The sequence below is a fragment of the Aphis gossypii genome, chromosome X, assembly GCF_020184175.1.
Source record: "Aphis gossypii isolate Hap1 chromosome X, ASM2018417v2, whole genome shotgun sequence".
Classification (NCBI taxonomy): Eukaryota; Metazoa; Arthropoda; class Insecta; order Hemiptera; family Aphididae; genus Aphis; species Aphis gossypii.
In genome coordinates this window covers 6,541,564-6,568,256 of record NC_065533.1, presented here as the reverse complement: position 1 = coordinate 6,568,256, position 26,693 = coordinate 6,541,564, and the positions used below count along the sequence as shown (strand labels likewise).

The window sequence follows — 26,693 nt, the reverse complement described above, 5'->3', positions numbered from 1 at the left end:
CGATTTATAATACAATTTTATGATTTCGGGTCTTTCAATTTTCACGTGTTGTTTATTTTTTTATCCCATCGTTTCACGTATTCTGGTATACCTACCTGAAGTTATGAAGTTCGATCCCATATTTATTGGCTTATTGTCGAACCTTTTTAACAAACTTATTCCTAATTTTGACGTTATTTCGAATGAGGTACCTCTTCCTAAAACTGAAATTTGTTTATTGGACAACAAAGGTGGTTTGAAAAATTGGTTCACTCGAATAGTACCAGCAGCATAATTTTTTTTTTGTAAAAATGCATAAAAAAGGTTATACGACCAAAAAAAATTATCAAAGTATAAAAAGTGTCGATTTTCACAAATATTTTGAGTTAAACAAACTACTATAGCTCCACCAAAACCAAAATTTTTCTGAAGCTCGTCATTTATATTAGTTGACACGCCTTGATATAAAATCATGTTATACACAATTCCGTTTTCACCACAGAGTAAAAATATTTTTATTCCCCAAGGATTTTGTTTTGTTTTCATATACTATTTCACTGAAAGTTTCCCTTTAAAGGGTACAATTTGTTTGTCTACACTCAAGTTTCGTTCAACTGGTAATTGTTGACAGCGACTATTTAATGTATCATAAATAGGTCGTACCTTGACAAATTTATTGTTATTGTTACGAGGTATCTTTAAATTGTTAATCAAATGAATGTGTTGTCTCAGTGAAAAAAATCTGTTTTTGGTCATTGTATCCGCTATAATGTCAACACGATATCTACGTGTCCAATACATTTCTTTTTTAGGATATTTTCAACAACCCATCAACATTTGGATAGCAATCAGAGATTTTATTTCAGTAGAATTTATCGATTTGAAATTAAAACTGTTATTTTACACTGCATATAAATTAGTATAAAAACCAACTTTTTCAAAAAAATCATTATTAAAATACTTAGCGAAATAATTAATTGGCGTTGGTATTATTATTTAAGGGTCAACAATAACTAAGTTATCAAGTTTTAATTGTGGCGCAGTAAAAGGTTTGATAATCCACTCAATATCTTTTTTTTGAACAAAATTAATACTAAATATACCTGATGTTTGAATTGGCGTGATAATGTCATACTCTTCGTAAGAATCTTCACGTTCAACTTCATTTATTTGTTGTTGATCTTCTTTTTCACAAAAAGTCTCTAAATACCCGTGAAAGTCGTCATTTTCAAAATTTTGTAAAAGTATTTCTAGTTCATCTTTTTGATCGTAATTTTCATCAAGAATATCAATATCACTGTCGTATCCATCGTTTAATAAATTTAGAACTTGTTGGTCGTTTAAAGCCATGGTTAAAATTACGAACTGAACTTATAATTATAAGCTATGTTACGCAAATAAACCGAAATGTTCATTTTGGTCGAATAACGATATATTTATAGCGATAATTGTAATATGATAAGGCATAAAATCCCAGTGTCCATTCAAATGGACATAACTTTAAACACGTGTTGACAGTTGAAAAACATATATTATTATCTAACAATTTATTGCGACAACTGTTCCTAAAGATAATCAAAATAAAAGAAAAAATACCCAGTGTAGCCAACAATAACATAAATAAAACAAAGAATAAAAATATTTTGTAATTTTATAATATACTAGCTGACCCGGCAATGCTTCGCTATTGCAAGATTTCTCAGATGTATATAAAGTGTGTATGTACATTTTGTAGGTATAACTATGGATGGAACAAAAGATGAATTATGCCAGTATTTTGATAATTATTCAAAGACTTAAAAAATTTCTTTATAAACAACGTTATCAACTTTTTCTGGATCAGGGGCAAAAATATACAAATTAAATTTGGATGTCACACGTGACAGGGCGACGTATAGTTGACCGTGAGAAAAACATTGAACGCTTAGGTCAATTCCAGCAACGTTAAGTGTTTGTCCCTGTGCCTTATTTATAGTCATTGCAAATGCTAATTTAACGGGAAATTGAATACGTTTAAACTTAAAAGGTAAATCTGAGGGTATAATTGGTATTCTTGGTATTAAAACAGTTTTTCCATTACCACAGCCTGTTAATATTATGCACTCGAGTAATGAACTTCTCAATTTTTTGATTTGTAGTCTTGTACCGTTGCAAAGTGTGGGTGGGCTCAAATTTCTCATTAAAATAATAGGTGCCCCTATTTTTAAAATCAGTTTATGTGGTGGGACTCCAGGAGGTGTTAAAGAGTTAAGAAATTCAGTTGGGAAATGGACTGCATCCTCTTTTTCTAAAACTGTATCAACTAAATAGTACATTTGTGATTGAGCGTCAAACCTAGATAGAATCAAATCATTTATTTTGTCGACTTGCTCATTTGTTGGTGACAAAATAGCCCTTTCTTGAAACCATTTCAATGATTTAGAAGATATATTTTGAATTTTCGGGTACACGTTTTGAATCAATTTTGTTATAGTGGGTACTGAATTACAGAAACTTTTAATATTTATTTTATCATTCGTTGCTTGAAATTCTCCTTTGCCTATTAAAAGTAAATCTTTGACAAAATTTATATTATCTTGATCTGTACATAGCACTCTCATATTAGTTTTAAGTCCTAATATTTTTATATAAGGCCATAAGTAGGATCTTTTCAATGACGCGTTGACTTCATCATTTCTTGTCCCTCTTGTAACCACAGGCAAGATCTGACGGAAGTCTCCAGAGAACAACACTGTGCAGCCACCCATAGGACTATTATTATGACGCAAGTCTCGCATCGTTCTATCTAAAGCTTCAACTGAAGTTTTTTGGGACATTGACGCTTCATCCCAAATAATTAGACAACAGTCCTGCATCAATTTACCAGTACCACTTTGCTTTGAAACGTTACAGACACTCGTAATATCGTCACTATCATATTTCAAAGGAAGTTTAAATGTAGAATGAGCTGTTCGGCCCCCTACTAATAGCGTAGCTGCAATGCCAGATGACGCTACCGCAAGAGCAATTTTTCCACCATATCTTACTTTTGCAAGAAGTAAATTTGTCAAAAAAGTTTTACCCGTGCCCCCAGGAGCATCTAAAAATAATATTTTGCCTTCATTATTGTTAACAGACGACATTACTGAATCATATACAATTCTTTGTTCACGGTTTAATTGATTTTCATTTTGAACGGACAATAATAGTTGCTGTTGATCATAACTTCTCTCTATTAAACACTCAATATTAATTGTTGTTCTATTTATGTTTATCGGTAAGGGAAAACCAAAATGTACTTTAGATTTCCCCGATAAAACTTCCACTTCTTTGTTTGATTCAAATAAAGCTTCATCAAATATAATTTGGTCAAAACTAATATCATTTGATGACAATTCCTGTCGTTTTCGATGCAGTATATCGTCGGCCATACTTTCACGATAATTTTGCCAAAGCTTCAAAGGATCAGTAATTTGACAAAACGTTAGCATGATAGCAAATAAACATCTTAAAAATAAAAAATCTTTATCTGTAATGAAAAATGTATATCAACCAGAATATAAAAATATATATCGATTTTTATCGATATTAATCGATTTCAAGCCCTGCTATTATCGATATTTGTATTATTATTTATATTATATTTATATTTATATTTTTATCTGCTAGAGGGCGCCACCGATGTAACTAAGTTTTTGTCTCTAAATCTATAACTCACAGGAGTTAGGTCCATAATTTATGCTATAAACCCGCTCCCCGACATTCTCTTTAATTTAAAAAAAATTGCACGACGATTGAATAAGTAGTTTCGGAGATTAGCGCGGACAAAAAAAGCGACTTAATTTTATAAAGTAGTATATAGAGTATAGATATAGATATAGATATAGATAACCATCTGATAAGTATATTTTTTCCGACGACCATTTAGTGAAGTCTATCATGAATTAATAACAGAAATATAATATAATGACAATTCGTCATTCCAAATCTAACAATATTATCATTCTCAAACTTCTTACACAATAATAATACTAATTAATGGGATTCGGATTTGAAGGAAATATACAAAATAATTTTAAAAAAAGAGTAGTCAAGTGAAAATCACTCTGATGTATGGTAGGTCAATATAATTGATGTATAAAATTTGAATCCAATGGAAGGTATAATTGTATACGAAAAACGATTCTAAACGGATATGATTTTTTAGACTAGGATATTATTTTCAGTAATTGGTGAAAAAAGTGGTTTATGTTTTAATGGCCTGAATATACCAAAATTTAAGTTCTCTTATAATTATTGTAAGCCAAACTTATGGAAAATCTTTTATTAAATTTAATACTAAAAAAAAAATTGTGGCTATGTATTCTTATAATTTTTGAATCACTTTAAGATTAACTTATGAGGAACTTTGTATCGAATTTTCAAGTGTTTTGACTTAGTCAAAAAATGTTATCGATATTCATAAAAAAAACTGAACAAAAACAAATATTTCAAATGCCTATAAATAGTATTAAAATAAGCGAAATATTTTAAAAATTAAATCATGTAATAAAAATGCTAATTTCAATAACTGGTGAAATTTTCAAATATCTACAACTTATACTTTTTGAATAATAAAAAATATTTAAAATCGTTTGAGGATAAATCGTTATCGCGACGCAATGTCATAAAAATTTAAAATTCAAACGCACATAACATTTTTCCTATAATGATGTTTCGAGTTTTCTCTAAAGTTATTTGAATTCAATTTATGGGAAACTTAGTGTTGAATTTTTTAACCTTAGATATAAACTCAAACAATTTTATGATTTTTCATTTATAAAATTACTTGCAAATTATCGTGATTTTGAAATATTTCGTAAAAATTTGAACTTTAAAACGCTTATAAAAAAAAAAATTATTACTAACGATTTTTATTTTTTTTAAACAAACTACAATAAAAACGACTTATAAGAAACATTATATTAAATTTTCAAGTTTTTTTGGGTATTTAAAGTTTTTTTGAGCAGCCAAAATCCACACTTCAAAAAAAAAAAAAAAAAAATACTTAAGAAAAATCAAAAATATTTGATAAACTAATCACTGTAAATTATTGAAATTTTCACCAAATGTTTATATTAGTGTCAGTGGCGTATTTATGGGGGTGATATGGGGGGATGGATCCCTTCTTGGTCTTTTTTTTTCTATAGTAAGTTTAATAATAGAAGTAAGTGTATCCTCCCTCCACCGTCAAGGAAATTATGTTTTCCAACTTATATCCCCCCCAGGACAAAATCCTAAATGCGCCACTGATTAGTGTTATCTATCTATATACAATTAAATTTTCAAAATACATTGGCTTTTTTTAATTTTTTTATAGCCAACTGAAATTTATCTAAGTATTTATGTTTTGAAGTGTCGACAAAAAAAAATATGGCTGCCAAAAAAACTTGAATATTTAATAAAAAATTCCTTATTAGTTGTTCTTACTGTAGTTAAAAAAAATTAAAAATCATTAGTCATAATTTCTTTATAAGCGTTTATAGTTGTAGGTTGAAAATGACAGTTCTATTTCCTTAATCCTTGATCCACTGATCATGGCTGATTATGGCTGATCTACCTGTTCCTCTCGCCCTCATAATCGGTGTGCGTATATTTAGCCTGCCACCTACCGCTACTCCGTAACGTGTTTTGCTAATATAGCCAACTTGAAACATTTTTGATCGGTGTTTTGCGGGTGATTATAGCTCTTGTATTCTCGTCGAAATTTGGTCACGAAATGTAAGACGAAGCGGCCCTAGGCGTATATTTATATACACCTAATAATAATCCATCAATAAACTATAGTGTAAAACCACTTCCTTTGCTAGAATAAACGTCTTGTTCAGCCATTCAATTTATAAAGTCTTCTTCAACAATTTTATTTACTACAGTCTTTAAAAATATCGCTCTAGCCGAGGTCTCAAATAAACGTTCTCTAATGAATTATCAACAATTGGAATATTATAGGTAGCTTCTAGCTTTAAATTAAACTTGATCGGATGTGTAGATGCAATCAACTTAAGTAAGTCGACTAATTCAGATTTAATCAAATTATTATTATTATAATTAATATCGTTCTCGGGTAATCCTAGTGGTCCTTTGGCTGTCTCGTCCGTGTTCAATCATAACATCAAGTGTTTGTAATTTTACGCATAACAAGTCTGTAAAATATGAAAATTTGGTCTTGGCAGGATATTGGATATTTGTTTTTAAAATGTAAGGGTTTCTTCCATTTTATATTATTTTATTGATAACTTAACTAAATAGGCTTTTTAAATTGCTATCCAAATTCTGAGCCTCCGAGGTACATCCATTTCAGAACTGCCCTGCAAATAACCATATTCGCTCCTAATATCACTACCATCTAAAAATTTTTTCAATTGTTAAAAATAATAAATTTTGTGTTATATTGACGTTTGGACTACATACTTACACGTATAATAAAACATTTATAATTTTATTATTTAATATCGAAAATAAAAATCTAATTAAAATTTTTTTTGAAAAATTCTATACAGCCAGTTTTTTAAGTCTAGTTATTAGACAACTGTAAAAACTTTTATTTAAGTCAAGTGTTTTTTTTATAATTTTTAAAATATCAAAATGTTTTAAAGTAACTCATTAAATTAAAAATAAATATATATATATTTTTAATAAATTAGATTTTTAACATGTACCTATTTAAAATAAATAATGCAACGTAATAGAATTATTTTACTTTTGTCATACTTTTTTTTTAGTTTCCAAGCAATTCGAGTAATTGGAAAAATATAAAATTAGACTATCATGAAAAATCGAATTTTCCAAACTGTCTGGAGGCTATCAACCAAAAACATATAGTTATCCAGTGTTCTATCTGAATTAGATCAGAATAGGTACTCTAAGGGCGCCCATACGGGGGGAAAGGGAGGGACATGTGCCCCCCTGGAAAATGTTGTAAATCAGAAAAAATATTCTTAAGATAGAATTTAAAAATTTAATGTATTATAAGATCTATAATTTTTTTTATGAAAAACCAGGTTATCAATCAGTTATAAATAACAAAATGCTTTTTCGTTTTTATTCTATGGATAATTATAAATTCTTAACTCAAGGTGGATACGTGGATATTTATATATCCACTTTATTTAAAATATTGTGTATTACTATACTTAGATACCATATGTATATTATGTATGTTCACACCACCAATCACCATAATATTTTATTTATGATCACAAATATATGTGTAATTATTAGGTAGGGCTCATATTTATATGTAAATACATATTTTTACTGTGACTTAATAAATTAATTTAGGTAAGTGATAAATTCGTATTAAAGGATTTCCAATTAAATGAACTATATTTTATTTTACATATTTTTACATATTTCTCAATAGTTCTATTTTTTCCTTCATATTTCGACAATTTGTTAATTTGCGATTAGGTTAATCGTTATTAATAATAATTATTAATTATATAGGTATGCGACTGTATTTTTTAATACAGACAATTTTATTTCCCATGTTTCCAAAAGTACAAAATATTCGTAGTAACCTTAGATCATATACTATGGATGGAGCCATTTCCCGATATATTGAAGCACATATAAACGACGAGTCTCTGACATAGATGTATGATGTACGCATGCGTGAAGCAAACCGTCGCATATTTAACCTAACCGCTGATTGATATTTAAAACATCGCGCTTGTTTCAAAATAAAAATTAAATACCGACTACTGTGATAATATATTTAAAATAAATTAGACACGTCACACATAATATGTATTTACTAATAAAAATAGAAACATAAATATTATTAAATACTGTCTATTGGTTTTTAAATAAAATTGATTTTGTAAAATTTCTTCTAACATCTTTTCCAGTTATTGAAAGTGTATGCATTTTTCCAAAATGATGAAGTCTTAATGTTATATAATAATCAATAATAAGCCGTAACAATTGACTATGATGGTTGTCAATTACATCTTGATTGAATAGGTGATCTTTCATAGGAGAAGAGTTAAATATTGTGGAATCTTGGCTTACTTCAATAATACTTTTTACTAATAATATGTGTTTTATATTTTTTTTTTTTTAAATATCATCTCAGTTTATTCTTATAACATATTCAGTTGCTAAACACAATTTATGAACATCTAATGACACATTTATCAATTTTTCTCAATTTTTTAATTTAAGAAGTATCTTGATTTTGTTCTTCTACTAAACACGAATCACATACATCACATAAATATTTTTTCTTTCGAATTTTTCGAACAATGAAACCACTAGTGTATATTTAAACATCTATTATGTAGTCTTCTAAACTAGGCATTAGATAATCATAATCATGATCAATATTATTAAATATATTATTTTCTTCTCCATTATTTAATGTATCATTATTACAAATAGCATTAGCATCTTTTCTTTTATTAGCTCCAACAAATAAAATACGAGATGTATCTAACTGGGTACAATTTCCATACATTGATCCACTGATTTCATGTCTCACGAGTAATCTCTTATATGCAGTCCTGAATTGTACAACATTTGGGCTATTGTTAAAACCACCTCTACTTCTAAGAGCACTAAAAAATACCTCCAAGTGATCTTGGCTCAATTTATAGCTGAGTAAAAATGACATTCCGTCCTTTTCAACAGCTCTATAAACATTTATTACATTTTCAAGACAAATTATTAAACCCAAAAAACCTGTTTTTCTTTGACTTTTAAGTAATAACTCTTTATCAGTGTCAAAGTTTTTTTGGTACCTCAAACCTACAACATAACTTTTAAACTGATCAAGTAAGTCTATTATTCGCTGTAAATTCTTTTCATTTACTGGAAAAGAATAGTCTCCTTTTGCCAATTTATTCCTGCAATTACAGACATCAAAAACATCATTGAATGTTTTACAAAAATCAGCAGTAGGTTTTGAGTTTGGTATCAAATTTAATTATTCACAAAATAATAAACTGGAACTAACACTTGAACTTAATGTTTGAACTGCTAGCCTTACACTCATCTTGTTTTCAAAATAATTAATATGATTTTTTTTTAGTTTGTTTGCGGCGTGTAATCCTTTAGTTTCTTGTAAACTTTGTAACATTTCTATATGATGCCATTTAATTTGTTCACCAACAGGATTAATTATTACCTTTTTTTCACCTAGAGTATTTCTGACTAATTTTAACATGTGTACAGCATCCCAAAATATATAAATAATCTTTTCATTTTTAAAACCAGGAAATTCTGGAACTGATATCCATGGCTTGAATTCTGATGAAAAGTAATCAAAATTACCACCTAAAATTTTGCACATAGAGATGTTACATGGCGCTCCATCAAATGTAATAGAATAGCATTTTGCTCCAGTTTCAAAAAATATTTCAAGGCATTTCTTTAATAAATTAGCTCTTTCACTTCCTGAAAAACTGTTGATTAGGAAGTAGCCTAATGGTACTTTCCAATGATCATTTATACATACTGCAAGAAAAACAAGTGCATTTGTAGCTTCTTGTATATTATCAACTTGTTCTTGAGTAGTTCCCAAGTCAACACCTCCATAAAATTTTCCATTAAGATATGTAATTTGTATTCTAATTGACATTTCATCAATCACAATGTTACATATCACTGGATTAACAGATTCAGTTATACTTTGAAATGCTTCTTTTGTAAAGCCAGGCTCACCGTCTATAACCGAATACCACTTCTTTAAAGTATTAGGGTGAGGCAAAAGATTCTTAAATGTTTTTCTAAGAAATAAATATGCTTTGGATGAATAAAATTGTAAAGTTAGTACGAAGGAATGAAGAGCTGGCGAATATTTGGTGTTACGTGATTTAAGGTTTCTATTTATTGTTTCTTTAATTGGGTCAGCTAATTTATTCTGAAATTCAAAATTAAGTAAATCAAGCAAACAACCATGATTATGAATAATAAATATTAAACCATATATATTAAAAACATTTATAGATAGAGTAGAACACTTAGTTTTGTTAAAATACAATTAGTCTTAAAACAAAAAAAAAACAAAATAAGATACAACATATACAACATATACAAGATACAATTAGCAAATTAAAAAAGATACAAATGTATCTTATCTATACATATTAGATACGTACTTCGTTAAAAAAACAATTAGTCTCATAAAAATATTTAAATAGTTGAATACTTAGCTTTGTTAAAATACAATTAGTCTAAAAACAAAAAAAAAAAAACAAAATAAGATACAACATATACAACATATACAACATACACAAAAAAGTATCTATTATAGATACAAGATACAATTCGCAAATGTTAAATTATACAATCTATCTAATCTACATATCTTAGACAGGTACTTTGTTAAAAAACAATTAGTCTCATAAAAAGCATGAAATAATATTATAAAAGGCTGTAAAACACTAAGTACCAAGATTTCATCATGTGCATTTTCAGTAATTAAATTATTATTTTTCAAGTGTTTGAATAGAGCTTTTAGGGATGATGATTTATTTCTTAGTCTTCTCACAGTTTGGTTTAATTTTTAATTTTTTTTTTGTTGAACCAATATTTGAAGCTTAGCTTTTTCAAAGTGACATTTTGATTTTCTTGGAGTTAATAGATCTGGAGTTTTAATATCTCCAACAAAACACTTTCTTTTTCGCTTATGTTTAGGCGTTTCTAATAAAAAATTGAAAATTCATATGAATATGTTTTTAATCAATAATTGTGAAATAATTATAAATACATACCATAAATCAATGGTTCAGTTTGAATTGTTGTTTGAATAGAAGCTGAAGTAGATGGCATACACATAATTTGATTTTGATACAAATCCATATTTAAACTACAATATTTTTCATGAGTAACTAAAATAAGATTAATTAATGTAAAATCATTAATCAATCACGATGAAAGTTATTTAGTTGCATTTACCTATTACAGACTGATGTTCACATGATTCAGTTTGAATGCTCAAGTCATTTATTGTTTGAATACTGCCTACTGACATTAATGACCTAAAATAGACCATAGAACAATAACTATATGAAATAGATTCATAACATTTAAGCAGTGCAGTATGCATAAGGTATTATTATACTATCAAATTACTATTAAGTTCTTTTTAAAATTGAAAAAGGGTAATTAGTTAAAAACATTTACTTACTTTTCAATAAATTTAGTAGGAATCGAACCACGTTTCAATACTTTTTTGTGCCCCGTAGTATAGCATGATTGTTCAAAATGCATTGGACATATTTGCCGTCTACACAAAATATCATTTTCAGTAAATCCACAAGCATTTAGCCATTGCGTCCGTACAGACGGATCTTTAGGAAATCTATAGAGTAATAATTATACAATTATATAATATATTCCAACTATTAAATGGCTACAGAAATCTATTATAAATGTACCTATAGATATTAAATTGTAGAATTTATATAGTGGATATAATAAAATTACGTATCAAAAAATTATATTTAAGACCACTTACCGATGCAATGATATTCCTGGATTATTATGATAGGATCTTAAGCATAATAAACAAGAATTATACATGTTTAAAAAAATATAAAATAATAATATGAAATGTATTCAAAATCAAATATGTTAATTATCCAATTTAAATATTAAAGTAAAATGATCAGAGATCAATAAACATTACTACAAATGTAATAGGTTACTAAAACCTAACCTAACTATTATTTTCTGTAAAAAATTGAATAAAAACACATTATTTTTTATTTTAAATACATATATAAAATAATAGTATTTAAATATTGTTTTAAAAAACCGCGCGAAGTATCTACTATCAATCAGCCATCAACATCTAAATGTGCGACGGGTTTTTTCGCGCATGCGTATATCAAGCATCAATGTCAGAGACTTGTCGCTTACATGTGCTTCAAATTGAGTACACAGTCGAGGTGGGCATGGCTCCATCCATAGTATATGATCTAAGGTAGTAACAAATGATCGATACTTATGACCTTGATAAACGATAGATAACGATTGAAAATTTAAAAATGCATGTTATCATAAATTGTAATAAAGATAATTAATAATTTTTTTAGCTTTTTTTTATTTATATTTCATAATTTTTTAAACCCGTTTTAAATAATTTTACTATTTACAATATAATTTGTTTCATTAGGAACTCAAATAGATACATTATATAATCAAATATTAATAAATTAATCATATTAGTAAAATAATGCATATTTTGAGTTTTTTAGCACATATTTATGTACATGTTTTGGTTTCATAAATACATATAAATCCGAGCCCTAGTAATTATATATATATATATATCATACAGTATATACAATGTACATATAGCCATTCCTATTTATAAATAAATTGATAAATTAAAATTTTGTCCCTCCCTTGATAATTTTCCTATGGGCGCCGTTGGGTAGGTACTACAATTATAAAGGGGCTTTCAGCATTATGCTTATAAGTTATAACTATAGAGAACGCTAATTTATTATGTTTTTACTTTTGTGGATATTGGCTATCAGGGAAGAATCAGCGATAATAGCACGTACTTCGAAATAAATAATTTAAAAAAAAAATTGGATGTAGGTGAATTACTGTATTGAATCAAAAATAACTGTTTACGTTCTTATTGATGAAACTTTACTTTATAATAATATATTAACTTAGGGTGAGTATAGTAAGGTATTTCTAAACATTAATGAAGGTCTGAGAGTGTCGACGTTTTTTAACCTATTCGTTTATTGTTTATTAAGGCCTACATATTACCTATTACGATTTATTCGGGATCGTGAATACAGATTTATAAATATAAGTTATTATTTTGACACACATGAGTCTACTTGTATTTTTGTAACTTTGAATAATGTTAATCTTATTACTTTTGAAGTGTTAATGCATACTAATATAGCTTCTATTACCATGTAAGCGTTGATGATCAAAATATGAAAATATAGATGACAAAATAGAATCAATATGAGAATTCAGTATAAGCATATGAAAATAATTAAAACTGTTGTAAAGATTTAATTTACAATATTTTAACTTATATCTTTGCATTAAGTAAACAAAATCAATTATTTAAGTTAAGTTATGAGAGAGTGAAGATAAAGTGTATGTAGAGTTATGGGTGTCTTGAAAAGATTATACAACGAAACAAGTGTCCAGAAATCTTAGCATTTATGGAGATGGAGAAAATGTAAGCCAGGGCTAGGTAAATTATAAATTAGGTATTTACTATAATAATTGCGTATATCGCTATTGATTTTTGACTATTTTGGGGATTATTGTATTGAACAGAGTTTCGATACTAATTCCATAAATTAACCTGCGCGTATTGAGAATAATACCCGAGCATCTAGGGACGGGCTCCTCGGAGCAGTTTCTCGTATTACAAAACCATTATCACATGACCGATCATTATCACGGTCACAAAGTTTAATACGTTAACAGTTAAATAGTTAATTACTTAATAAATACGTTATATAAAATAGATAATAAATATTACATTATAAAATTACATAGTTTCAATAATATTGTATTGTTTCCATGATACAAGTAACATTATATGCTACACTCAGTATACATTTTTAATATGTTGTCAAGATTGGTAAGTAATCCAAAAAACTAAAAAAAAGTTATAAAAATTAGTATAAAATTAATTAAAGTATAAATTAAAATATGTTGTGTTATTAACTATGTATTAACTAAGGTTGAAATATACTATTATTTCAACCGTGGTACATATAGGTAACTACGTCTTATTTTCTTTAAGTGTGGTCAGAATCAGTATGAATGAAAGGAGTTTTCTCATTTCCCTTTAAATCGGTGATTATTTGATTTCTAATTATTAATGTAGGTTTATTTTATCTTTGTTCTTCTGGTGCTTTTAATCTTTGTTTTTTGGTGGAATAAAACCGCAACTGTTTTTCTGCATTTTTATTAACAGGTTCTTGATTTTCTACATCTTTAATTATATTATTTTCTCCTTCATACAATATGCGTAAACCTGTATCAATAGAAGCGTTGATTTTTGTTAGTTGTTGGGACTTAATGTGCCTGCTTGTGACATAAACATGTTATAGAATTCATGGAGTTTGTTACCAATGGATTCTGAAGATACATAATTCAGCTATTGAGTGATTGGAATTTTCACACATACTTTATCAGTTATCATGGGATTATAAACATCAGTTCTTGTAATTACTACTTTATTGTCAACCATATTAATGTTTACAGCATGTATATGCTTGCACATATTGTTTTTTATTGTGTAATCATAGCACGTACAAGAAAACAAATGTACACAGACTTTACACGTAACACATATAATCTTACATGAATGTGGTTCACGTTTCTTAACCAAGTAATTTTGATCTAAAGTTTCAAATGTTACAGACCAGGTGATTTCTGATATTTTATGAATTCCAAAAGTAATAATCTGAACAGCAGAACGATGACGACTTTATCGCATTTACGAGGTGATAAACTTATCCACCATTGCACAGTTTTATTAGTCGTTCAAAGTATTTATCGCATAATGATTTAAGTAAATGTCGGAGTAACACAACAAGGCGTTGATTTTTCTTCCCCTTTAAATAAACATGTTTTTAAGTTTTATGGAAAGCTTCTAATACCATATTTGTATTAAACATTACTTTATATCGATAGCAAGCTGCCCATCACTTTTTCCTACGTACAATGTACGTTTCTAATTTACAAAGAAAATTAGTTAAAAGTTCTTCAAACTGAGTTTTATCTGGTTCTTCAAGTATAATACAGGAAGAGTTTTACAAACGTAAGCTTTTACATTTTGAGAACCAGATATTTTTTTTAGATTCTTGCGCCAGTTATTGTCAATATGACACTTACACAAAAAATGATATTGAGGAATAGGCCACATTGTGTTAATCCATGCATTCCCAAATTCAGACACTGTATCACTCATGAATACATTTGGAGTAAGGCAGCCAATCACCTCCTTAATTTTTGAAAAGAAAACTTTCATTTGTACTTCGTCAATTTTTGTGCTTATACAAAATGTACCAGGGTATCCTTCTCTGAATTCATCAATCGATACAATTGAAGTTAAATTAAAATTATATTGATTGGTATCATGTGTAGAATCAGTACACAATTTCCCATTACTAAATTTATGCAAAACAACTTTTTGAGTTTCAGTGAGTATTATTAACATAACATCATTTAAGTCTAATGGAAGATTCTCTGTTCCTTGTGTTTTATAAAAAACAATTGGATTTGAATTACTTTCGGCAAATTTGAATTTTATTTGGCGCTCACTGATGTGATAAGAGAAACTGCTCTGAGGGGGCTGCTCTAAATGATCGTGAATAACACAACAATAAATCGGTTGGAATAGGTCATTCCGTTAACAATAGAACATGTTATATGTAACACTCGCAATACGTGCCACCAACAATAATAGTGTTGTTTGTATATCATGATAAACTATGACACGGAGATACTAGGTACTGTGTCATGATACATTTGATTTTATAAACACATTTATGTATCTCCTGAAAAAAGTGAATTTTTGACTTACGAGGTATTGCAGTTTTACCGACGATATGGTGCGTGTACAATAGTATATAGTGTATGTCGGTTATATTGATGTGAGTACAATAATATGATAAGCATAATTGATAAATGGTTGTCGATAACCACGACGTCGGAATCGTAGCAGCGATCATCGCCCATCGATGGTCGGCGGGGAGGGTAGTATCATGGTGGATTAAGCGGTAGGTGGTGGGCTAAATATGCGTCACACCGATCATGATGGTGAAAGAGATCAGCAACGAAGAGGGGTCAGCCGATCAACCATGATCAGACATGATTAGCGATTCAGGAGATAAGGAAATAGAACTCTCATTTTCTACCTACTTATAATATAGTTCAAATTTTTATGAAATATGTCAAAATCGTAAAAAATTTTGTATTTATATTTAAGGTTAAAAAATCAACACTAAATTTTCCATCAGTTTTTCTTCGAACAGCTATAGAGAAAACTCAACATATCATTATAGGAAAAATCTTGAGTGCGTTTGAATTTGTACAAGTTTTTCATCTCTTCTCTATATTTGGACACACTGTGAAGAAATATCTCCAATTGATAAGGTTTTTCAAATCAACTCAGATTTTTAAAAAACCACTACCAAACATTTACAAATTTTTATTACGCTACCAGTCATCTTTGCCACTTGGGAACGTTCGTTTTGTTCTTTACACCTTTTAAAAACGTACTTGAGAGCTAAAACTGGTCAGCAACGTCTAAACGATTTGGCATTATTATACAATCGTCGTGACATTATAATAATATTACAAAGATAAATGATGTGTTAAAAGAACTTGCCTACCATTCAAGAAGATTAAAAATTAGTTTTTAAATACCAGTTACTTTTATGTATATGTTGTAGCTATATGTAAATATATGTATAAATATATATATATTTTTAAGACTGAATACATTCAGTTTTAATAAACTAAATTATAACACTTTTTATATTTTAACTATGTTTAATCAATGAATTACAATTAAATAGTTGGTACCTACTTATACAGGAGAGAATTGAAAATTTAAAACCCCCGCTTTTACCATCCAAAATATTTTTGTGACTGATAAGAACGCCACTGATAAGAAGCAATTTGTAAAAGTTCACTAAATTAGATTTTGGGTCATAGATGTTCTTTCTGTTATCCCATAAGCCATAATGGGGATATTTTTTTCCCACGGTCTTCTTATTATTAACCAACTGCATAAAAGATGCAATAAATGAAAGCTAATTTCTATTATTCACTCATGACCTGTAGATGCATATAAAAGTTAACTCTATTGAAGATTTTATTCATTTGAATGATGCCCTTTATGCAACGTACTAAAGGGTTTGTCACTTAATATAAAAAAATTCAGATTTATGTCGTACTTATTACCGATTACGAAACTCAGTTAAAAACTTGGTTCCTTATGAAGAAATATTAACTATTTTTTATTATATAAAATCTTTTATATTAATTAAATATTTTTATTTCTAAAAGTAATGTTTTGTTTATGTTAAGTGTAGGTGTATTATAGTGGTTTAAATAAATTGTATTGGCAATCACAAGGGACACAAACCTTGAATGATCGCCTCAAATATATTTATATATTATTAGTGATTTGTTGGTTATCTTAACTTATGTCTTATTATTTTAAATTTGCGTAATCGCCTTCCTCCTGATCGTCGGAGGGTTTTCGAGGTCGTGCTTCGAGAACGATCAAGTAAACCGTTTATAAAATACTAAGTTAATTATTAATTTATTAAAATCTGACAAATTAATAAATAAAATAAAATACCTGCATAAAACTATTATTATGTAAATATAGATGTGCATGCACCTTACCTTATCCTCAGCTGTCTATGATCGCAGTCGACTTGATAGGGGGAGAAATTATTATTTTTTAACACTCAAAAAGAAATAACTGAACACTCAACAAATTTCGTTTTAAAAAAAGGAAACAGCAGAGTTGTCGTGCGCAGGATCTTTTGAGTGGTTTTGGGTGAGTATGCTGTGCTCCTGCACTGGTCTGGACAAGTGGTGCTCGTGCACTTATGTGTTTTAGAGGTGCTTATGCACTCATGCACTTGGCGCTATGAAGGGTACTCATGCACTGTTCTAGTTGAGAGGTGCCCGTGCACTGATGAGAGGAGACGATTTAGGTCAGGCCCGCTAGAGTCATCGGCGGCCCGATCAAAGGTGTCGGTGTCCCCAAAGAAAATTGTCTTTCTCCCTGGTGAAAGCGACCCTGACCGAACCATCCCTCGTCTCCGGCGGCACATGAAAGAAATTGCATGTGTTGCGCTGTACCGTTATAATCCCGTACAGTGTCCTGTACGTGACTAGATAATAGGAATCGTTTCAATCATCAGTGACTTGATTTATTGGGGTTTTTTAGGGTTTATTACATACGTGCGACAACTCAACCGTTATTTATTTTATTAAATAAAAATAACGAATTTAGAATAATTATGATATGTAAAATCGAGCATATCATTACAATATTGAGCGGTATAATAATCATTTTTAAGAAATATATAATAAAAACGAAAACCAAATTATCAAAAACGTTATTTGGAAACAATATAGAAAAATAATGTTAATTAAAACGTTTAAAAATGTTAAACAAAAAAATATATTTTTTAAATGAATAAACAATAACAAAAATAGAAAATTAAAAAAAATTATCCATTCCTGGTTTAAATTGAATAATTAATTTTTTAGGATTTTGTAAACATTGATTTCTATGATATTGGAAATTTTATGACGAGATCATTTATAAAGCATTAAAACAAGCGTGAGTACCCGATAAATCATACGATTTTAAAAAAGACTCCAATGCTGGAAATCGTTTATTTCGTCTTCAGTGGTTAATAGATTATACTTTTATTTCATACTCTTCAAAATTTAAAGGATTTTTATGCCGTTATTGGGTATTATTCAAACCTCAACTAGATTGAGGAGTCTAAAGTCGATTTATTATTAATAAATTTACGAAATATAAAGACTTCCATGGCTCTGTGAAACTTCATCTTCAATCTAAATGGCACCGTGACTCAACGAATAGAGCAAATAATTTTTGTAATATTTTAGAAAATAATAAAAAAAGTGTTGTTCAACTTATGAGTTCTGCTCAACAACAAACAATAGAGTTAAATAGAGCAAAACTAATACCCATAATCAAAACAATAGTTTTTTGTGGTATACACAACATGCCTTTAAGAGGAAAAACTGACGAGACTGCTATCTTCAATAGCTTATTAAAATTCAGAGTAGACGCAGGAGATACTATTTTAAATGACCATATGGAAAATTCTGCAACAAATGCAACTTATACTTCACATAGGATTCAAAACGAACTTATAAATATATGCAATAAAGTGTTATTAGAACATATAATTAAAGATGTAAAGGAAAGCCAGTTCTTTTCAGTCATTGCTGATGAATCATGTGATATATCCGGTATAGAGAAGCTTTCATTAGGAGTACGATTCGTGCACAAAATGTCAAGTGGTGAATTCTGTGTAAGGGAAGAATTTTTAGGCTTTGTACCATTGCAACGTTTGGACGCTGAAACTATATCTGAACAAATTTTGTCCACTCTCATAAAATTTGGGATTGATCTATTAAAAATGGTCGGTCAAGCCTATGGCGGTTGTTCTACTATGGCGGGAAAAATTAGTGGAGTTAGAAAACGAATTGAAGATAAATATCCTAACGCAATTTTTTTCCATTGTAATTATCATAAGTTGAATTTAGTTATTAATGACTTGAGTGATGTTTCTGAAATTCGTAACACGGTTGGAACAATAAAAGATTCAATAAATTTTTTTCGAGAAAGTCCTTTAAGAAGAAAATACATTCCAAACATTCCTCTACTCTGTGAAACGCGCTGGACAGCCAAGTATAAAAGTATAAGGATATTTAAAGAAAACATTAATATAATATTAGAAGCGTTGCAAAAACTATCGGAAAGTGACGTAAACCGTAATACAAAAAGTCGTGCTTTTCAATTGTATAATCCTTGTACTAATTCAACATTTTTAGTTTGTTTGTATGTTATGGCTGAATATTCTTCTATGTTAGAACCAGTTGCTAATGTAGTCCAAAGGGGTTAATTAGAATCTATTAACTGTAAAAAAAAAAAACAAATAACTACGCTTACTCAGATATTTCAAAAACATCGAGATTCTGCAGATGTTACTTTTAATGTTCTTTGGGGTAAAATGTAAAGTAGTTTAGCTCTTATCAGATATTAAAATAACTATATCAAGAATTGCCAAAAAAAAAACATATAGAGCAAATGTATTTACTGATCGTGTTGAAAGTTATTTTAAAATTAATATTTTTATTCGATATGTTGATTCATTAATATTATCCCTTAAAGATTGATTTTCAAAAAAAAATGAAGTACCTTATTCTATTTTTCAATTATTACCAGAATATATGAGTAAGTTCGATGAAAATCAATATAGATCGCTTACTGAAAAAATTTCAAAAAAGTATAATTCTTTTCTATACAATTTTGCTGCTGAATCAATGATTTGGTATGACAATCGCTCAAATATTCAGAAATCTAAAGATGTTGTAGATATACTGAAAGAATCGGAAATATTTTACCCATCAGTATTTTCGACAATTTGTATTGGCGTTAGCTTTCCGGCAACTACTTGTACTGCTGAGCGGTTTTTCAGTACTTTGGGGAGAGTTAAAACCTACGGATACGCTCTACCATGACTAACGAAAGACTCGATGTTTTATGCATGATGAATATACATAAATCTACGATAATTGACCTAATTAATAATAATAAATATTATGAAGAAATTGTTGATCGTTTCGGAAGAGATGTGAGACGATTACAATTTCTTTTTGAGAATAAGTTACCTTTAACTTTTACTTATACTGAGTTTTATCTATGTATTTAATACCTATATTAATCATAACACAAGTTGTAACATAATAAAATATAGTATATTGTAAACGAGTATAATAAAAAAGGTTATTATTTAAAAATGCTTAATAAAATTATAATATCTATCCTTAAATCCTAACATTACCCCCCCCCCCCCCTGGAAAAATTTCTGCTGGCGCCTATGTAAATGTATGTTATTTTCTATTTCTTATTATAGCTTTCAATTGTATAATAATATTCAAAAATTTACTTCAATGTTTTTTTTTTTTTTTTTTTAATGTACTACTGGGCTACAAAACTCAAACTTTCAATAATTAAATAAATAAACGTATTAATAATTTGATTATTTTTTTTTTATAATATAATCTTTTTATCATATTTTTTCATAACATTAGAGCTGAGTTGATTTTTTCCCCGAAAGTATCATTTGATTTGACCCGTAGGTTATTATGCAACATTCTTTTAAATAGTGTATGACTGAAAAATACATAATGATTCTTTTTTAATTTTACAAATTATTAAGATGATATATACATATTTTTTAAAATTTGTTATTAAATATGAAATAATATTTAAAACAAAAAAAAAAAGTGTTATAAGTGGAAAATCATCGTTATATTTTAAGTTATGTTATGCTATTTTATTAAGACAGCATTTCAAAATTAAATTTTTATTTATTTACAGAAAGTGTTTTTAATAAATTCTATATAAGTAAGTAATATGATTATAATTTATGAATATACAATATATAGATAGGTATTTTAAGTTAATTTTTCAATAATTTTGATAAATAACTTGTTTTTTATGATAGTCGTTATTTGAAACACCATTTTTGACATTGCACTACTTGAAAGTGAAGTGGAAGAGGGGAGAGTACACATTATCGTAGAATAGTTTAGATTAAAAAGATATCGTACCCAAATATATTCATTATAAGTATCTACTTAAATTTTAAAATATTAAATATTTGTTATACTCAAAACAAAGTTCAAAAATTAAAAACCGTAAAAATCCAACAAGACAACGTTTGGTAATAGCCAATAGGTCAGTTCACTCTTATATCAAAACTAAACGCATACTATAGAGATTGGTGAATGAAAATTTACTACGTCGTACGTGTTAGCCAAAGACAACACATGCGGGTGCAGGTTGAGAAGTCCATTTAATTAAAATTGTTTGTTTGCGCCGATAAAGCTGCTCCTACGGATGATGTGGTTAGCGGCTAGACTTGCGGGATGCTGAGGACCAGAAAACTACCCAGATGTATTTACATATATATATGATATTATATATTTTATAATTTATAAACATAATAAAATTATACGCAAAATATATGTAAAAATGTAAAATTACAAGTTGTGGTGTAAAAGGTACACACAAATATTATAATAAGACGTCAAAAGGATGAATACACGAATACTAATCTCTGACCAATATTCCCAATATTCTGCCGTCATAAGCCACTAAGCAGTAACTCCATTTTTGTGAAAATCGAGTTTTTGGTGTCTATCGATAGATATTTTAATTCTCTATCGATTCCCGCAATACAAATTTATGTTTTTCTCATTAGAAATTCATACAAATTGATAAGAAAATAACAGAAAAGGCAGTCTGGAGTTACTGTTTTTTCCCCTACTTCTTATTGTATGCACAAAGCAGTATGTCCAATAAAATTAGAATTTCTGGTTTAATATTTACATTAATCTGAAAATAGAATTAATATTTAAACTAAAATGTTACAGGCCTAAAAATAACTTGATAAGGAATAATATATTATTAATTAAAAAAAAGCCCAATTTTACCTTTGTGCGATCGGGCTGCACAAGAAGCCGGCGGACGGGTTTTACGCGTATGTGTGTGTGTGTGTGTGTGTGCGCGCGCGCACGAACGGCGGCCAACACGCAACCCGTCGTGTATGTGTGACTACTTCCGTCGACCTTGTCGATGACCCTGTAGAAGGGGGAGAATGGACTGTATGATTAGGGGGGGGCTCATCTCTGACTAATTAATTTTAACTTAGATGATGAATATTAGGTGATCAAAAAAAAAACAACACAATATTTTATATATATATAAATACAATGTGCAGAACAATTTATTCGAGTGATTCTACAATAAAATAAACTTACGTACTAGGGTTAGTATATAAGCACGATCACATACGATCGGTGGTAGAGATTGAATAATAATATATAAAAGGCGCGTCGGAGACGACAAAATAATACCAAAGTACGTCGAATATGTGACGAATAAAAAATTCAAAGTAAACAAATGATATCGTGTGTACGACCTGATAACCGGGTGGTCCGATGATAACACGATGGTCAGGATTGGTCTGGAACGGCGACGAAAGAAAACTGCAGGCGTGATTACGACACTCGCACTATCGTCGAATATGACGAAAGGATCTACGACACCCAAAATATACGCGACGGTTCGCACTGCGTAAAACGGGCGGGCGGAACACGTGGGCGCGTGAGCGAGCGGGGCTCAAAATCGCATGGCAAAGATCGGCCGGGCGATACAAAATATAATAAAAATAGTAACGACGCGTCAGACACCAGACGGTCGTACTACAGTCTACAACACGTAGACGGCGTAACTGACCACGGCATGGAACGGAGATTAGCTCGGATGAGCAATCCAAAAGCTACACGCACAAAAAAAGGAGGAATGACGGCGACAGGGCACTGGATCGTGCAGCTTGTTTCGTAGACGGTAGAAGAACGAACAAGATAAGAAAAACGGCGGCATGAACCGGCGACCGGTGGCTAGGCGCGACAGAATCGTTTCCCTCCTTGGTGTTGGCCGCGGTTAACCAGGATGCCAACTTCTACATCGCGGGACATGACAGTCACGTCGCGCGAAATTAAAATAAGCGATTCGGAATTCGACAACCTTAGTAATGCATTATTATATTTTCAAAGTGCTACATTTTTCCATGTTTAAGTTATTAATTTGTGTAAATAAATCTTAAAAATAAATAACAGATCGAAAAAAATGGTTTATAAGAAAAACCTATATTGAATATAACAATAAATCATTCTAACATACAATTTAAACAGGTCATGATGCCCATGATCAGAAGCCATTAGGCAGTAACTCCAAATAAAAGTGTACTTACTTACTGCTTTTTTACTTCTGACTTATATAAGACAATATGCAGTAAGTCCATTTAAACCCATAAAAAATTATCAAACAACTTTTTTTTTGTGTTCAATCCCCCCCCCCCCCCAAAAAAAAATACAATAACATACAATCTCTTTAATGTTTAAAGAATTATTATTTTTACCTATGGCCTAATTTAGTGTCGAAAACTGTTTTATCTTTTCCTGAAAACTACGATTTTTGGAGTTACCGCTTAGTGGCATATGACTGCAGTTATTTTCGTATGTAAATTATAAATACCTAGACAAACCATAGAATAATTATACTAATAATAATATGACTTGTTACCTAACCCTAGGAAATACATCGTGCGCGTCCATGTTCGAACATTGATAATGGAATATTTTGAATTTATGAATTTTTAATATTAAAAACTAATCGTAAATACTCTTTAAATTTTAGAGAGTTTTGAAAAAGAAATTAGTAAGTTATTTTTGGTAAATAATTATGTTAAATGTTAAAAAGCTTATATAATCATACGTTTATCAAAAATGGTTTAAGTTTTTTTTTACTTAATTTGATTAACCGTTCACGCATTTGATTACTTCATATCATTTTTTTTTTTCATTGAAAACGAAATTAATTTTAATCTATGTTTAAATTATTACATGAATTTTGATTGATGTTAAGTTATTGAAATATGAAAAAATATAAGACGATATAATTACCTAATTAAATTAATATTGCAAAATTTATTATTTTAAAAATAATGTTTTGTATTCTACTTTTAGTTGTAGACACAAGTAAGTATTTAAATGCTTTATTTTAATCATTGAAATTCAGAACAATAATAATTGATAAAAAATATATAAATAATTCTAAAAAGGTAATAATATTTTATTTTATTGCTAATATTTATTTTGATCCTTCGTGAAAATTAAAATATCTAAAGTTTATATACAAAATAATATTGATTACCTATCATGAAATTATGAAAAGGATTTGTCGAAATAAAATAGTACACAATATTTTTCATTAAATATCTAAGTTATTAGTTGATATAAATACTTTATATTAGAAATTGTAATAGATAATAGTTTGGAGTGTTTGGACTATTTCTTTTACTCTTAATAATAAATTGTAGTTTTAAAAAAACTAGAAGAGGTTTTTATTTAAAAAGTAGAAAATAAATTCTAGTGTCATTTCACCATGTGAGTATGAATATGTGATGGTAATTTACTGTTAAAGTGTACTCAATTAAAAACCTGGTGGACTTTACTTGCTTAATCATCTTAAACCTTTGTATTAATAAAATTATTGTTGGCCATATAAGAGGAAGCTACACCCGTATATGTGTTGTCTTCTTCTTAACGTAGAAATGTAAAACATAGCAAAAACTATTTTGCACGAGAAAGAACTGAGAAAGCTAAAGTCATAACACCACATTACACCACATTTAATGGAGAACTTAAGTTGTGAATATATTGTAGTTTTTATTTATTCGATATCACATGTACTATAAAAGTTTTTGTTGTTTCATAATCAATTATTTTGAAACTTGAATAACTTTTTTTGTAGTTTTGATATCAAAAAAATATTAGAAATTTATAATGTTTCACTGCTTAAGTTCTCTTTTATATATGTTGAAAATTTCGTTTCTAAGTTATGACTGTAGCTTTCTCAATTCTTTCTCGTGCAAAATAGTTTTTGCTATGTTTTACATTAATTGTACGTTAAGACGGAGACAAGACATCTACGGGTGTAGAGTCTTCTTAATTTTAATTTTAACATTCATACTTCATAGCAATAGGTTCGTACGCATTAATATTCTAAACAGTAATATTTCAGTCTTCAACTTTTTTTTCCTTGAGTTATAAACAAATAGTTTTTGAGGTCTCTGGGAAGATGTAGACATTTTGCTGCATGTTAATCCATCAATAATTATAGTCGCAAATCAGTTTTCGTCAATGATTGAAGTTAAGGTTTTTTTATTTACATAAATATCCATTATAAAGACAAATTTAAAAAACTTGGTACTTATGTTAAGATAACCAGTTGTTAAGATTTACCACACTTATGATAAGGGCCCCGGGGGCCGGATTGGTCTGGCGAGCTACCGAGTAAAACTTTGTGGGCCCCTCAAAGTATAGGCTGATTTTGAGTATTTGGTCGTATTTTTTTTTTTTTAGACATATTCATACTATCATTGGTAGAAAGTACAATTGATTTTAATTCTTTAAACCAACGGTTCTCAAACTGTGGTACGCGGAAGACCGAGCGGTGATACAACTGAAAATTAAAAAGAAATATTCTATTTTGATCTCATTGAAAATTTGTTATTTAATTCATATTTAATTTTAAAAAACCAATAAATAAAAATAGTTATATTTTTGTATTTTACTGACTTTAGATTTAAAATAAATGCATTTAACTAAAAAGTAAAATATTTAATTTTACAATTTGGATCGTTCTATTTTTAGTCATTAACGATACGTGGCTGATTAATAATAATTCACCTAAGTGGTACGAAAAAAAAATTGAGAACTGCTGATTTAAATAATATATTATATTATAATATAATTATATACTTATATTAATTATATTATTTAAATAATTTAAATAATATAACTCATTAGGATTTATAGAAATTTCTGTCAGTTCACAATTAAGGTCAACATTTTTAACATTTAAATATACATTGACAATTAATTCTAAAATATATGTAATTCTTATCTTTGATAGTACATAATACATACTAAATAAAATTGGCATTGCTTGAGGTAATAAACGCGTTTTTTTCTAGATTACAGTGCATTTTTATTTCAAAATAAATTCTACAAATCTTAAAATATATATAAATTGGTTTGATTGGAATATTTAGATGTCTTTTACATGCTTTAAACCATTAAATATATTTACAAAAAACCAATACAATTAACATTATTAAATCGATATTAATCAGTAATAAAATTAGTAAGCCACTAACATAAAATTTATTTAATTATTTAAAGATATACCGATCTTCTATGTAAAGAAAACTATGATTCATATACAGTTTTTACGTACATCCTTTTACAGCACATCTCTCTCCTTCCATTGTAAAATTCAAATGTCTAACTAAGTTCTAATAAAAACAAAGTAAAATATAGATGATACG

General features: G+C 28.7%; 1 protein-coding gene across 1 annotated transcript; it reads right to left on the bottom strand.

Annotated features, from left to right (window-relative positions):
* Window positions 1-1,775: 1,775 nt before the first annotated feature.
* On the bottom strand, window positions 1,776-3,449 carry LOC114130645 (ATP-dependent DNA helicase pif1-like). The gene has a single exon (XM_027995656.2). The coding sequence runs from the start codon at window positions 3,447-3,449 to the stop codon at window positions 1,776-1,778; it is 1,674 nt and encodes a 557-aa protein (XP_027851457.2).
* Window positions 3,450-26,693: the final 23,244 nt, after the last annotated feature.